The sequence below is a fragment of the Cicer arietinum genome, chromosome 2 (assembly GCF_000331145.2).
Source record: "Cicer arietinum cultivar CDC Frontier isolate Library 1 chromosome 2, Cicar.CDCFrontier_v2.0, whole genome shotgun sequence".
NCBI classification, from domain to species: domain Eukaryota; kingdom Viridiplantae; phylum Streptophyta; class Magnoliopsida; order Fabales; family Fabaceae; genus Cicer; species Cicer arietinum.
The window spans coordinates 43,711,680-43,729,084 of NC_021161.2; the positions used below are offsets into that span (position 1 = coordinate 43,711,680).

At 24.1% G+C, this 17,405-nt stretch overlaps 1 protein-coding gene across 1 annotated transcript; it reads right to left on the minus strand.

The window, feature by feature from the left end:
• Positions 1–13,373: 13,373 nt before the first annotated feature.
• Positions 13,374–14,075, minus strand: LOC113785391 (small polypeptide DEVIL 11). Its single transcript, XM_027331654.2, has one exon. It carries the CDS (start codon positions 13,967–13,969, stop codon positions 13,688–13,690), a length of 282 nt encoding a protein of 93 aa, XP_027187455.1. The 5' UTR covers positions 13,970–14,075; the 3' UTR covers positions 13,374–13,687.
• Positions 14,076–17,405: the final 3,330 nt, after the last annotated feature.

Below are 17,405 nucleotides of genomic sequence, written 5' to 3' on the forward strand. Positions count from 1 at the left end.
TTGCGATATTGTATTTGATGAAAGGTATTTCAATGAATAAGTCACTATTAACCTCAATTTTTATACCAATATAGAAAGTAACTTTTTTAAAAATAATAATTTTAAAATTGATCTATATTTTATATAATTAAGACCCCAAAGTAACATAGTTATTTGTTAAAACAAGACAAGAGATATTAAATTAAGAGAATAATTTTATTGCACTAACCGTACATTAAAATAACTATAAATTAAAATTGTCTATATTTTTTTTTAAAGTCACCCTGTTTCACATTGACTATTGCATATTCTTATTTCATACTGTTCAAAAAATATATTTATTAAATTATTCTTATTAATTGTTGATGTATTTTTTTTAATCATAAATACAAAGTACAATAATAACTTCAGAGTAATACACATAGTATTAATTTAAAAATATAATTTAAAAAAAAATAATGAAAAAATTAAGAAAATATAATTAAAATTGGAATAGAAATTAAAAGTAACATTCTGTTTAAGTAATATTTGTTACTATTTTATAAATAATATTAATTTGAAAATTGAAAGCTAAAATATATTTAGAATTAAGAAAATAATTATATTACCATAATTGTGAAAACAAAAAACTTAACTAATCTAATACATGTATATAAAAGTATAGTCTATTAGTATGAATTATAATGTTAATGAAGCAATCAGAAAGAAGTCTAGACTTTTAATCCATGCTTTTAATAAATTTTATCTCCCCTAACAAACTAACTAATAATTTTTTTTTTAAGAGAAAAGATATAGAAATATTATGTTAGAAACTAGTCTATTCAACTTTTCTCATTCCAACTACTTGTACAGCAAACCAAATTCATTTCTCCACAATTATTACATACTAAATTCATACATTATTTTTTTAAAATTCCAAATACACCTTTATTTTTAGAGGGAAACTTTTATTTCAATGTCTTACCAAACTTTTACATATTTAAAGATAAAGATTTTTTAGAAAATGTCTTACCAACTTTTATATATATAAAGATATAGATTTTTTTAAGAAATGCAACAACTATTATGGAAGTGGAGGATTGTACACAGTTCTATCTCTCATCATTTTAAATTTGTCGTATCCTATTAATGGAAGTATTTATGATAAGCAAAACGCAAGCAATTATATGTATATTTATATAAAATAAACGATAATAGTTAAGTGTATTTTTTTAGATGTTTTTAGTGTTGTTTTCAACTTATAATATTTGTAACTATCTGCTTTTTCATTAGTGTATAATTTTTCCAAAGTATATATTTTTTATAAAAATGAATATTTAGAGTTAAAAAGACAAAAATATGTATGAAAATGAACATAAAATTTGTCTTATACTAGTAAATTGTAAAGCATGCGTGCGGAAGTGACCCTAGGCCATGCGTACGTGGACCTATGTACATTAAATTAGGTCAGGCCCAATGCTCTATTCAAACCCAGTTTTATTTCTATTGGGCCCACTCTACTCTTACTCACGGGCTTTTCCACTGCTATTTTTTTTACGGCAAGCGCAAATCTGTCCTCGATTTTGTCCGTATGTGCTGTACTATACTATCGGAAATTAAATTTAGTTAGTATATTTTAACATTATCAAAATATAAGAATCAATTAAAATTAATAAATATGAAATGAGACGAATATTCACCTTTTCTACGATCCACTCGTCTAGATTATTCGTGGGCCTACTTTATCGTGCTTTACTGTAAGCTCAGATGGAAAATGAGTCCGTGGATCCTTTCAGATAGGTGAGCCAGGGTATTCTTTAATTAACTTTCTTTGTGGCTACTGGCTATGTACTCATATAATTATTGCAATATTTACATTTTGTTTGTATATATCTAATATATTGGTGACACACACTCATAAGGACATTACATGTGATATGTGAATTTTTTTTTCAATAAAAAAGTAAATCGTTGAATAAAAATGAAGACATATACTAGGAAGCGAGACTACAAAATCTATAAGTGCATCTCTAACGGTGAACTCAATATAGGTTTATTAAGTAAGGTCTACTGTGTCACATCATCTTAAAATAACCCATCAATTTTTTACTGTGAACTCACATGTTCATTAAATAGGGTGCACCACTAACAAATTATTTATTTATTATTATTCATAAATTAATAAATAAATAAAAAGAAATCGTATCAAAGTACCGTTCATTCGTAAGAGAACAATGATGATAGCTTGACACATCTCCAACAGTAAACTCACTAAAAATTGAAGGTTATATAATTACACCTGGTGAATAAATTCATTTTAGCTTGGAGATGCTCTAAACTTTTTGGGGAGACGATGTATGAATTTAGTGTAAGTAGTAATTAAATAAGCAAATTTTCTATTCTAAGCGTTGAAAAAAGTTATGTTAAAACGGTTGATAATTTAATTATTACTGGAGAATTAAATTTATTTCAAAGACATTTACATTTTTTATAAATAAATACTACACCCTTAGTTGTCTTTAATTTCTAATCAATATTATTTGAATCACTCTCATATCAATATTTTTACTTTACATTTATAATAATGATAAATACATCAATTCATAATAAGAGTAATTTAACAAAAAAATATATGTGTTATACTTTTTGCAAATGTCTTAATATGTGTTAAATAAATAAATAAAAAGTTATTAGTTGTGGGACAGATGAAATATATCATTATTTTGATTCCTAATTTCAAATTGTTAGACAAATTAAAATTTCAAAGTTTCAATAAAGAGTGGGATAGAAAGTTGGAATGTTTAATTTTTCTGATCTAAACACTTTTTAATTTATCTAAAAGTGGAATGTTGATCAATTATTATGGAAGAGGGAGCTATCAACTAATAATTAGGAGTGTTGAAATCCCATAATGATAATGAGATGCATATAATATTGGATAACCTTTCAACAAAATGGACATGGTGGGGGCGAAGAGTAATGAAAGAAGTGGGTTTCTTTTTGACCAAAATTAAGAAAATTAATCAAATATATTTGTAGCACACTCAAACGATATATTATCCAAGATTTTGGAGGATTATCTTATTCGCTTGCACTATCACCTTTGTTGAAAGGTTATTATTACCTTAAGCATGCATAGTCAAAAATGTAGGGAAGAGGGAATAACATATCCTACCACGCTTCCTTTGCTTCAAGCTGTACTACATAAGTATGAATTTTTTTTCTTTTTCTATGGTGCAGATATATGTATGATTTCACTTAGTCAAAAACAATTATTTCACTTACTTATTATAGTAATGAATACAGTCAAATGATATTTAATGCTCTAAAATCAAATCCACCTAGAAGTGGATTTAGATGCGACATGATTATATTGTCACAATTTTGTAGTTTTTATTTTCTTTTTAAAGCATGCTGAAAATATTTAGTTAACATGCATTTGGACATGATTGAGAATTTGATTTTTTTTTTGTTGAGATAAATAAGTTTTAGTTTTAATAATTTTTTTAATTATTATAAAAAAATTGTCTCCTTTTAGTCTATAAATATTTTTTTGGCCAACACTTTTAGTCAATTCCAACGTACATATATATATACGAGCCTAACAGAAATTCATATTGCACTTGCCGTACCAACTTTTTTGATGAAGTGGAATGTTTCTGATTTATTATCTTTTATTTTACTCACCGTTTCAATATATTAACTCATATATTTATCAATTAAATTAATTATTAATTGTCATTTATAATTTAAATAATATTATATATTGGGTTAACGTTTTTAACATAAAAAACATCTAATTCCCTAAATCAACTGTGTGAACTTGATCTCAAGGAGAATGTCCAATCAATTCAATGCCTTAAAAACTATACTTTCTACAATATGTTTTTAGTTACATAGTAAATATATCACTTTTTAGTTTTAATTTTATTTTAGTTCATATATATATATATATATATAGCTTTTGATTCTTAGTATTTTATTTTTAGTTCTATTAAAATTATTGTAATATATAAAATATTGTAATATAGAAATAAAAAATAAAAAATGTATATTTACAAATACTAAAGATAAAATATATAAAAATAAAGAGTGTGGATTTATAGGGAAAAAAAGTTATTTAAAAAAAAATTGAACTAATAAAGTGATATATTTGTAAAAAACTAAAAATATATTTAAACTTTATAAAAAAAAAATACATATGTAACTCAAAACAATTTATGATAGTCTGAGAGTTAAGCAATCAATCGACAATAGAATTTAAGAAATTTGGGAACCGAACGTTTTGCTAAAAAATATTTTGTAGACTAATAGTGGATAAAAGAAATTTATATAGACTATGGATGAAATTTCAAAATTCTATAAAAACTAAAAATATATTTAATTATTTAAATTACTAAAGAATGAAAATTTATATGTTTTTTAATTTGTTAGTTAGAATAATTTTTTATTTTATAAAATATTTATTTTAAATATATCTTTTGTTTGAGAATATAAATATTTGGATACCATGTATATTTGTTTAAGCAAAAAGCATTATCTTTAGCAGCTTCTTGCATTTTGGGCCTTTAACCTTAAAACAATTATTTTCTTATTCGTTTTTTATCTGATTGGATTTCCTTTTGTCACGCTAAACCAAATCCTAATCATCAACAATCATAAACATTGCAATCTAAATTTTTTGAGAATGATTCTTCTTTGATTACTAACAAAGTGCATCAAAAGAAGGTTTCTATGGAAAAGCTAATTCTTCCTTTGACTAGAAAAAACAATACTAGTAACAATAACAAAAGCAATGGCTAAAGAAACAGCCGAAAACCGAAAAAACACAAAAATAAAATTAAGTTCTAAGTAGCCCCACAATTGATATCCTACAAATAAAGTTCTAACAAACACAAGTTGTTATTAAAAAAATATATACAAGTTGCTTTCTATCCATTTGTTATATATTTTAATTTTAATTAGACAACAAATTAAAGGAACCCTTGGGCAAAAGTCTCAATCTCTTCAACCACCATAAGATGAAAGTTCCCCTATTACTATTGTCAAAGCTTAAACTTTTTACTATGCTCACTATTTTAGATGATTGTGATTTTTCTTAATTATTATTGTCATCAAATTTGATATATTTTTATTATCATAAATGTACAATGTTATATAATAATTTGAAAGTGATGTATATTATAGTAGTTAAATAATACAATAAAATAAAGCAATTAAAATTAATTGAAAATAAAAAATTAATAACCTTCTTTTTAAAACAATTTATCTGTAAATATGATGACTGTGTAATGGAAGGTATATTTCTTTTATAAGTGAGGAAATATTATTTTTTATCAGTTTTATATATATATATATATTCATGATGTGTGTATGCTGATTGCTTAGTATTTAGCCGAAAATGAATTTTGGAAAAGTTGAGGAACTTTTATAAAAAAAATTGGGAATATCAATTTACAAAATTTGAGAAAATATAGGGACTAACTTGATAATTTTTAAAAAAATATAGACACTAATATGCAAATATTGAAACATATAAGATCAAAATTATAATTTTAAGAATACTATAGAAACCATTTTAATAATTCATATATATTATAACATAAAGAGAGAATATATTTTGTTTTAATTTTTAGGTGATATTTAAAATTCGTCAATTTTATAAGTTTTAACAAAATAACTCATGAAGTCTCTCATTTTGAAAATTTATTATCCAAATAAATTAATTTACATTCTAGACAATATTATCTCAAAAAATTCTATCACACTCTAGAATTTTCTCTCCTGAAACACAAATTTTCCACCTTAAATTATTTTTCATAAAAAAAAGAAAATAATAATTTCAATTTTTTGTAACCATGTGTCGTCGTACATTTTGGAAAATATAAATGCTATATATATATGATACTACTACTAGACTAAAAAACAAATTATCCTAAAAAGAAAAAGTTGTGATTGAAAATTGTTGGGTGGTTTTGTTTTGGTCCAAAATTTATTGGGTGATTTGGAATTAATTGCAAATTGCAATAGCGTAAACAGTAAAATATGAAGAATGGTCCCATTTGGGGTATTTTGATCCAACTCTGTTTAGCTTTAAATAACAAAAAGAAACAAAACAGTGTTCAATTCAGTGTCTGTATCTGCAATATATGCGTCCCAAAGCTTGTGACATGTTTTTGACGCTTCTATCAGTTTTTTTATTCAGTTAACAGTTAAAGTGACGCTGTCAAATTGTTTTGCTTTCAGTATTACAGTTCATATATATTTTTAATTCCAATTTTCATTATCTTTTAATATCAAATTTGTATTTAAAATTTAAACTATTTAATTTTAGTCGAACAATTTAAATTATTATTATTATTATTATTATTATTATTATTATTATTATAACATTTTACAGAAATAATAAAGATGATTATGATCAATAAAGTCAAAGTACAAAATAAAATTACCACTAGAAAGACAAAAAAATCTATAAATAAATTTACTAACATTAAGTAAGATGGTTAAGCGATTACGTTGTATTTGAGAGAAAGAAGAAGCTAAAAATATCATAAAGAGGAGAAGAAGAAGGTAGAAATTAAAAACAAAACCTTAATACCTTAGTCTTTATTTAAAATATACGGGTTGGGTTTTTAATTGGATTGGATTCATTAATAGGTTAATTTTAGCATTTTAATTTGATTGAGTTAATTAAAAACGCTAAAAAAATCTATAGTGGAAAAATAGAAATTTGGCTCTACAGAATCGTCATATTTTTTCAATTGATTAAATAGATAGGTCGATTTAGGTAGCGGAGTTCAAATCTTCAAGACAACTTGCAAAAAAATAAATTAGCTTACCTATTCGATCAATTTTATCGCTCTTAGTCACTCATATGAGTTTCTACGGATTAAAATATTAATGACCTGATCTATTTTGTGTATCTGCATGCATATACTGAATAGAACACACACACAAAATGAAACTATTGTCAAGAACAAATAAGTAGAATAAATTTTTGATAGAAAAATGAGAGAGAAATATATCCTTCCCTAATTTGCAAGAGAAATAAACATCATGTACTATTAGAGTAAAATTATTTTACACTAACGATCAATCACAATTTGTCAACATCTTAAATAAAAACTAAAAAAGAAAATAACATAATTATTCAATATTGTAGAAAATTGTGTTTGTAGAAAATTGTGTTTGGGTGCAAATGTAAAATAATTTTATATCGACAACGCATTATGTTTTTTTTCACCTTATAAAATAAAAGAAGCTCCACCAACATGGAGGGAACAAAATAGAAAATGTGGCTTCATAGCAATATAGTAGTTGATGGATAAATGAAGTTATTCCTCGTCTTTCAGTCACTATGAGTGGTGCTAGGTTAACAAGACGAGAAAATGAAGGAAAAAAATGATTGGTTGTTGTTATTAGAACCGAAGAGATGAAAATTCAAACTCTTAGTTAATTTAGATGACAATTCATATAGTTCATAAAGAAAAACAAATATCAATGTACAAGTCAATTTTGTAAAGATAGTTCTAGTTCAATAAAAAAAACATAATATGATATTAGGAGTCTATCATTTCGGTTCAACTACCATTTATATTCATGTATCAAGCCAATGGTTATGGGTATGAGGGTCTCACAAGAGTTTATATTGAGAAAAAAAATTCACTTTACAAGTTGGTTTTGTAAAAATGATTTAGCTTTAATACAAAAACTTAAACTTTATAGTGTGACACAATTGACAAATAATTGGGTCTTTTAAGTTTGTGATTAAGATTTCGATCTTCGATCTTGTATATGAAATAAAACTTGTTGGGAGAGGTCAATCTCTTAAATGGAGTTTTGTACCTTGAAAGATTAGGCCTTATTTACTTTGTAAAATTATGATGTGTTTTCGTTTTCTAAAATATGTGTTCATTTTACGTTGATGACATACTTTTGAAATGAATCATTATTATGGAGAGAAGATGAAGCGATAGTTAATGAAAATGCATTTTCACAAATAATGAAAATAACTTTTCGAAATTTTCAATGTTTCTATTAACGTAAACAATGTGAATGCAAGTTTTCCTATGATAGACTTAGTGTTTTGATGTATGTCAAAAATATGTTTTACCAAGATGGTCTGTATATCTATATTGATTCTTCAATTCTCGATATTCACAAATATTCTTAAATCAAAAAAACATTTTTATAAGTTCGTTTTACCATGTATACATTGAGGCGCATGTTTGAAACTCATACAATGCATTAAAAACATTTTTAAATTGATTTTTAACTTTATGAATCGTCTCATATGCATGTGAATCAACTTAAAGAGGTACTCAAATCAATACCAAATATATGTTTTTGACAAATTAATTGACTCATTTATTATGTCAATCGATTCAAGAAACCTCTTAAAAGTGAATGAGTTGACTTACACAGATTATGAATCGATTCATTTAGTACAACAGTAAAATTCCTAGGTTTTGGAAAAATCATGATTCGATACATACACATATGAATTGATTTTGCCAATTATAAAATATTTATTTTGTTGTATTATATTGTCTTTTCATAACTAGATCGTGTCTCTTACAATGGTGAATGGTTCCTAAGAATTGCATTCAATCTTCATCAAACTTTCACTAAGAATTGCATCAAGATTTATAAAAAAATCCAATTCTTTTTTTCTTGTTGGAAGGAGTTTCTTGAGAGATAAACAGCACATGTGATGTATGATTTGAAAGATCATCTTAAACTTGGAGGTCATATTCTAATCTTAAAAATGAGACACCAAATAAAAAGAAAGTGGAATTTTAATAGTTAAAAATATTAAAATAAAATTTAGCCGGTGTAAAAAATTATCAACTTTTAAGTTCCTAATTTTTTTAATTCATTTTTAGCCGCTATTTTATAAAGTTATTTTTGTATAAAAAAATGATATTCTTAGTATCTAAAAAAGCCCCTATAAAATCAAAATAGAGATTATAAATGAATAAAAAAATTGAGGGACTAAACTTAAAATGTCTTAATTTTATAGAAATTAAAAATATATTTAACACAAAAAAAAAAATTGAAGCGTTTTTTAATTAGGGGTCACGTGCTATTGAGCTACTTTGAAGATAGATATTCAAATTATTCATGAAGGGATATTAAGAACTATGGTTCTTATAAGGGATTGTTGTACAACGAATCTTGTAAATGTTCGTGTTATAATAAAGGGATTGTTGTACATAGTAATTATGAAGAGAAGAACCAATTATTTGATTTTCCTTTTTATTTATTTATGTAATTTTATGTGTTTGTTCCAATCGAATGTGATATTAATATTTCAAGACGCTTCAATTTATTTTATGTCTTCATCCATAAGCTTATATTTAGAATTTTTATTTAACCAATTCATGATATTGAATGAATTGTGTAAATCTATTTTAAAAAATGTTCAATTATTATGAATGGTCTTTAAATTGAACTTTCCAATTGATTAAATTTTTCAAACAATATGTATCATACATTTTGATTTAAGAATTAATTGTATACATTAGTTGATTGAATTAGTTTTGAATCAACCAGATCTTCTTATTTTGATTGACCAAATTTTATACGGATAATTGCAATTACTTTATGTTTTTTCTACACAAATTTTTTAATACAAATAACTTTGCTCAAAACACTTTTACAAAACATCCATTGCGGGTCATCTAGTGTAATAAACAATTATTTACTTTAAAAAGTTTTATCTCTTTATTATCAAATAAAATTAACAATAATTTTATAAAATGATAATAAAAAATATTTTCACAAACTAAATGACTTCTTAGTCTTTAACTTTCAATTGTAAGATACCCTAAACTACAAAAATAACTATTTTAGTAAATAAATCCAAATTTTTAAATAAATTAACACCAAGTAATCAACTTAGGGAATCTACAACGGATTCTTTCCCTTGTTTAATACCAAACTAAATATACACTTTTATCCTACCTAATAAATGGTGTTCAAATAAATGATTGTTGTTAAAATGCAACAATGTAAAATTATTTATAGGTCTCATTTAGTAATAATTTTGGAGGCACTATGTTATAAGAATTAAATGTTGATTATGTATTAATAATTAAAAGTTATAACGAAATAATTTGTATTGATTTTTTAAACACTCAAACAAGGGAAACTTCGTTGTAGATGGACATATTATTATTATTATTATTATTTGATATAACTTATTTTATGGGTTATCCAATGATGTATTCGTGTGAGGGTTCATGTATGGCTTTCTCTTTTGATGCCATTGTCAAAAAAACAATTCATCATCTGTAACACTGTCATCCTGGCCTTTCCAAAACCACAAACTATTACCCAAAGAAGCATGTATAAGTTTATCTATATTTTTGTTAAATTTTTTTTTTACCATGTATGAATGTATTTTTACTTAGTTTGGCCAATACAATTCAGTGCATATAAAAAGAGCTAAGACAATTCGAATTCACTTACTAACTACTCCACCTCAATTTGACAGCTCATAAATAAGAATTTGACTCTTTTATAGTACGTATTTAAAAAATTCATAAAAATTAAATGTGGTTTTATTTTCAAAAAAGAAAAACAACTATATAATTGCCTTAAAAAAAATCAACTGTAAAATTAATATATATGTATAATATTAATTAGTATTAAAAAACTTTTATGATATACTTACAAATTGAAGAGTTTTAATAAATTTATTTTGGAAGTTAATAAATTAACGATTATTTTTATGAAGCAAATAGTTATTTGTTAATTTTTATATTCTATAAAAATTTATTTCATAAAAAATATTTAATGTTATATATATATATATATATATTAAAATTTTAGAAAAAAAATGAAATTTTATTTTATTGACAGAAAACAATATTTAGTTAATATAATTATATTGAACAGTAAAAAATATTTTTTTAAATTATTTAATTGTTAATTTAAATATCAAATGTATCATAACATGGCCAATCAAATTATATATCGTAGAAATTCTATTAATATTAAGAAGTTGTTGATCTCTAAAAAAAAATAATTACTTTAAACATAAAAAATATTCGAAGAAGAGAAGGATGAGATCCCTAAAATAGCCCTTGTAGAAGAGGATAGGGTCAAAGTGGTCCATGTGAATGGTCAATGAATTGAACTCGAGTTTGCAAGTACAGGATAGTTTTGTAATTGGCAATAAAGAACTGAATAAGTAAGTAAAATAAAAAAGCATAAAGAGTCGTGCAAAAACAACAGCATCAGGTCTCAGCCACCGGCGTCTAAGCATAGTCTATACCTCACTTCTAGATTAACGTTTTCTCTTTTTAGTTTTTAACACCACTTCTAGAATAACGTTAGCTTCACAGTTATATATCCTAAATTTTAATTATTTTTTACTCCTTAAAATATTTGTTAAGCAAAATCAAATAACAATTTTGGAGTAGAAAATATCAAATTTTACAATTTTTAAATTTTAATTACATAATTTCTTCATTTAGATTTTTAATAAGTGTTTCCATTTATTTAACTCTAAATGAAAGTAACTTATAAATAATTTTAATTATTATCTACATCCCAGATTAAATGTTATATTTTAACTGAGCATAATAATTAAGAAAATAATTAATAATTAATTACATTATTTAAATTATGAAGTTAGTATCATTTACTAAAACATTTTTATTAATTATAATTAGTGTATAGTTAAGTAAAATAAAATTTAATAAATAATAGTATGGTAATAAAAAAATAATAAATATTTCAATGATATTCTAAAGTAACACTCATTTTGTGATAGAAAAAATGTAAATGAGACACTTTCTATATATGATACAGATGAGTCGTATAATGAATTTGAAGTAGATTACTTAGGAAAAGAAGCATTTTTTGGATCAAATGACAGCTTAATATATACTTTTGGGTTGGAAATTGGAATTCAAGAATTGCCCTTAAAAAGAATTTTGCCATATATTGGTGCATGTATGTTTCACGATATGATCTTCAAAATTAAGGTGAATTATTATAATTTTTTAAAATTAAAGATTTTTTTTATATATAAAATAATGAATATTTACTATAATTTTTTCAATTCTATGTGAAACACAACATGCACTTTAGCTCAAACATAAAATTAAAATTTAATGTTATATGAATAATAATCTCAGAAGAGGGTTCATCTCAAGCCTCGACACTTACACACCCAATTTCTATAAAAGAATCAAAGAAATGCTAATTTTATATAAAATAGCATATATCAACAATTTAGTACTAAGTTGTAAGGGTGTGACAGATTATTTTATTAAATTTGTAAAGTGACAATATAGTACTTAAAATTAAAAAACATCACTCAATTTAATATTTCAAACAAATTATGTCTTTGTACAACACAAGAATATTCATGGCAATATGTTTTCATTAATTTGGATTTCATGTCACTAAATACCATTTCAATAGTTTGAAGGAATAAACATGGAGCAAAATTTGTTGATTGAACATTCGGAGCATAAAATAACTCCCATAAATTTCAATTGAACTAACCACTATGAAACTAATCTTCATTTAAGATTTTAAATTGCAACTTGAAATTCTATCCTTCCCCAAGAAATGTCATGTGAAGGTGGAACTTCAATGCCCTCCCACAAGCTCGTTTTTCTTAATCAACTCATCGGTGTGTTTGGTTCTAATGTTTAATTACAAGCTAAAAATCAATTGTAAACATAAAAACCACAAACTCTAATTGAAAATTAAAAATAATTCTACAATCAAAACAAACTTTCCCAAAAAACCATCAAACATGTTAAAATCATTCTATAAATAAAATTGTATACTACATTCAATAAATACTTTTTTAACATAATTTATTTAGTCTTTTAAAAAAAATCTCCATAAATAGAACAAAACATAAGCTTAATTAAGTGAGGCACACTTATTTAATAAAATAAAACAATACCCATTGCGCGTTCAAAACTTATTAATGCAATTAAAGAATCACATTTCCTTCTTTTTTTTGACAGGGAGAGACTTACTATATTTCTAAAACAAAAAAAATAAATAAAGAGAATTACATTTTTTTATCTCCCCCATTTCTGTCTCACACACGGTTATAACAATAAATGAAAAATAAAATAAAAAATTATTCACAACTTCCCATAATCTAATTGTTGTCATTTAAATAATAATAATAATTGCAGAAAAAATTAAATAAACAACAACGTTACGTCAGCCTAAGCCCAATTGGATCTATACACACACAGTACAGAACAGAGAGCCTAGCTTACCTCATCTCAGAAATTTGAGATCTCAAATCATACACACTTCCTCAATCCCAAAATCATAACATCACCCACAAACACAAATTGAAATAAAATCATAAAAATTTCATAAATTTAATTCCTATCAAAGAGAAAAAAAAGGAGAAAGTTGTTGGCTAAAAACTAAACTAAATTTTTCATTCAATTTCTCAGTTCTAAACATAATCTCTTCAATTTCCAAGATACCCAGAAAAATTAACATCAACAAAGGCCACAAACATGACCCATTAAAAACAAAAAATCAAAATTGAAAACTTCTAGCTAATAAAATTAAAAAAAATAATATTTTTATATACATGTATATATCTCATATGAAAAAAGCTTCATAAGAGAAATCACCACAAAAGGGATCTAAAGCAAGAGAATCACCAAAAAAAGAGACAACTTTTGAAGCTTTTTGTTTGTCCCAAATAAACCCTTTTGTTGGTTTTTCATGAATCACTGTAATCACGCCAACAAATTAACATTGTAACACAACGCCTCATGATGTAAAAACGTGCCCTTTGTTCTTTGACAAGCCTAGCACATTTCCTAGCAAAAGCACACTTTCTTTGTGAAGTTGAATTACTTTTGATGAAAGGTGTTGTTGAAGATTTACTTCTAGTTGACCCTTCTTTCTTTGATAGCTTCCACTTCTCATCAAAGTACAAAGGTGGTTGAGGTTGTGGTTGATTTTGAGTTTGTGCACTTTCCATAGAAGAAGAATAAGCCATAGAAAAAAGAAGAAGAAAATTTGATTTGTTTTTTGAGAGAGAGAGAGAGAGAGAAACAAAAACTGTGGGCAGTGAAATTAGTGAGAAAGTGAATAAGTGAGAAAGAAAAGAAGGGTGAGAGGGTATTTATAAGGGATTATATTGCAAGAAGAAAAATAAATAAATAAAATGGTAACATATTGGTGTGTCATGTGTGTGGCAGTGTGTGTCACCTGGTTCTTCCTTTGCCTTGAGAGACCCACCATTTTTATTTTAGATTTAATTACAATCTCTTTATTTATTTTACTTATTCATTATAACTAGTTTTTTATTTTAAAATTTCTCATTTTTAAATTATCTTCAAGTTTTTTTATGCAAAAATAATGATGTCGTATATGCTGTTATAATATAACCATATAGGTAGATTTATTATTAATTAAATTATAAAAATATTAATTTTTAAAGTTAAAAATAAAGTTTGTAACAATTTTTTTTGTAATATTATAAATGTTGATTATTTGACATTTTTAAAATTATAAAATATATCATCTAAATATATTATATTTTTTTTTTTAAATTGAGGGAGAAATTAAATTGATAAATTTTAAAATGAAATGTCAATTATATATAGAAGAAAATAAATGATCAAATTATAATTAAATATTAAAATATTTATTTTGGTAGAATAAATTTATGACGAGAGGATTGTACTTTAATTTAAGGTAGATAAGACTATTGAATTTATTAACACTTGTAAAACAACTTACATTAATTTTTCTTTTTTGATATCAAAAATTCAAAATTAAAATATAGTAGAGAAAAAAAATATTTACATATCTCTTTCTTCTACAATATGAACGGGAATTAAATTTATAATCTAATATCTGTTAATTTATCATTAAACTAAATTATATATTACATTATATATTTTATGAAACAACCAGAAAAAAAGTTTATATATTACATTATGTTATGGAATAATTAATGTGGGCTAAACAAAACTATTATTTTAGTGAGGTGGGTTCCCAATGCACACGTCACTGATGAAAGGGAGAGACGAGAATTGAATGCAGCAAAATCTTACACTGATATTTTGTTCATTTTGGTGGGGAAAAGTCACCCTAAAAATATTATTGGTGGGGAAAAGAGTTGAATTATTCATGCTGCATAAGTAATTTTTGACTGAATGGTGTAATTTTTTGACTGAAAGGAGTATCGTTTTCAGCATATTTACATATATTAAAATATTAATAAAATTGGTCATTTTTAATAAAATTAATCATCTTTCATCTATAACGCTCTTAATTATTTATTTATGTAATTCTACTTATTTATTTTTTATAATAAATAATTAGAGATAATTGTGATAAAACAATAAAAAGTAATTTTATTTTAAACTTTGAAAATAACAAATAAAAATCAACAAATATTTTCTTAAAAGCCAACACATTAAAACATAGAGTCCTAAGAAGTACCAAAATATTTCTTTCATCTAATTAGTATTATTTAAATTACATTTTTTTATTTTTAACAGGAATAATATATTTTAAATGAATTATAATATTATATTTATCATTAAATATAGAACTTTATTAATTATACGATAAAAGTTTATAAAAATAGTAATTGTATTAAATTTGTTGACAGTTGTTATAAATTTACCTTTTAAAAAAATATTTTCATATTAAAGTATTAATTAATTTTTATTTTGTAAAAAATATTTAAAATATCTTTTAAAAAGTTCTTTTATATTTATAAATTTCTTAAGAGAATTGTATATTTAAACACGAAAGTAGTATTAAATATTCATAATGGATGGATAAAATTAATTAAAAAAATTATATTATTAACAATAAATGGATAAACATGTATATTGTGATATTACCTATAACAATAATAATTATTATCACTTTTATAAATATTATTTGAGAAAGTAGAACATGCATGTCAGTATAATTTTTTTTACTTTGACATCAAATAAAAGTACAACATTTTATATGAACATATTATAACTTATTATTGAGTATTGATATAAAACTATTTTATAATAATAATGTACTCACGTTAATCTCATATTAGTTAAAAGCATGAACTTCTGTGCTATATAAGATTCAAATTTACTTACAAAAAAATTTAAAAAATTAAGGAATAAATAGGAAAGGAGGGGGAGTTATGTTAGTGGGTCGAAGGGTGGAAGTAACTGTGAATTGAGAGGAAAGTTTGTCATGATATGGGAAAGATTTTATAGAGGATTAAATTTTATAGTGCCAAGTTTTTTACAAAGTGAAAAAACTTTTTTGTGAATGGAAAAACCTTTGGTGGTGAAAAAGGGAATTTAATTTTCCTTTTAGGCTAGAAATGCCCAATGCAGAGGAGATTCTGAAGTGTGGGGGACCAACAGTGTTTCTGTTTCTGTTCATCAATTTTTATTTATTTTTTACTTTGTATTATGATGATGATGTGGAAGCCACTTTAATTTACTTCTACTGTGGACATATAAAGCTTTCTTGTCCGTTACCAAGCTTCTTGTTTTTTCTTCAAAAAAGAGTGCCATTTTCTCAGTGGAATTTAAGAATCTTGCTTCATAATTCTGTTTTTGGATGTTAGGTTTTTCATACTCACTTCTGTCATTTCACTTATTTTACTCTTCTGCAAAATAAATAATATAAATTGTACTTAATAGTTTAAAAACTTTTGTCATTTTTTTATTTAAATTTATTTCATAATATACATATTTATAAAAAATATATTAGAAAGGAATTTAATAAAGTCATTATTTGAAATGGTAGAATTATATTTATTTAGTTTTATATTTATTAATTTACTTAAAAGATATATGAAATTATAAAATGTTAATAAATTCGTCTCTATCACATGGTTGTCAAATGCATTCTTGTTAGTATTCGCATAACAAGTGAAGTGCAATCAAAAAATTTTATATTTAAAGCTTATCGTGGACACCAAATATTAGTGTTGTAGAATGGTACTTGAAAACTAATTAAATTTTAATACTCTATTAATACTTAAAAATTATTCAAAATTACAACTATAATAAACATTATTTATAAAAAGTAGAAATAATTTAATTTGTATTCACCGGTAATGTAAAAAGTTTTATAATATTAATAATAATAAATTATGTAAGTAATTTTATAATTAATTATGACAAAAATCAACCATTACAAATGATTTAACCATTATAATTGTCTTTCATTCTAAAAACTCTTATGACAATATATATATATATATATATAAATTACATTCAAATAGATGTTAATGGTCATCTTCATTTTAGAGATAATAAAATAACGTGATTGTTTCACGTTCAATAAAAATAAGAGTAAATGGATAGATATTCTTCAAAATTGAATTCATTGATACTCTTTAAAATTGAACTCATCCAATCGACATTAATTAAATCATTGTCTCAACTGTAAAGACGATGAGAGTCATAAAC

Coding starts and splice junctions, on each gene's coding strand:
- LOC113785391 (XM_027331654.2), bottom strand. CDS start 13,969: ATGGCTTATTCTTCTTCTATGGAAAGTGCACAAACTCAAAATCAACCA.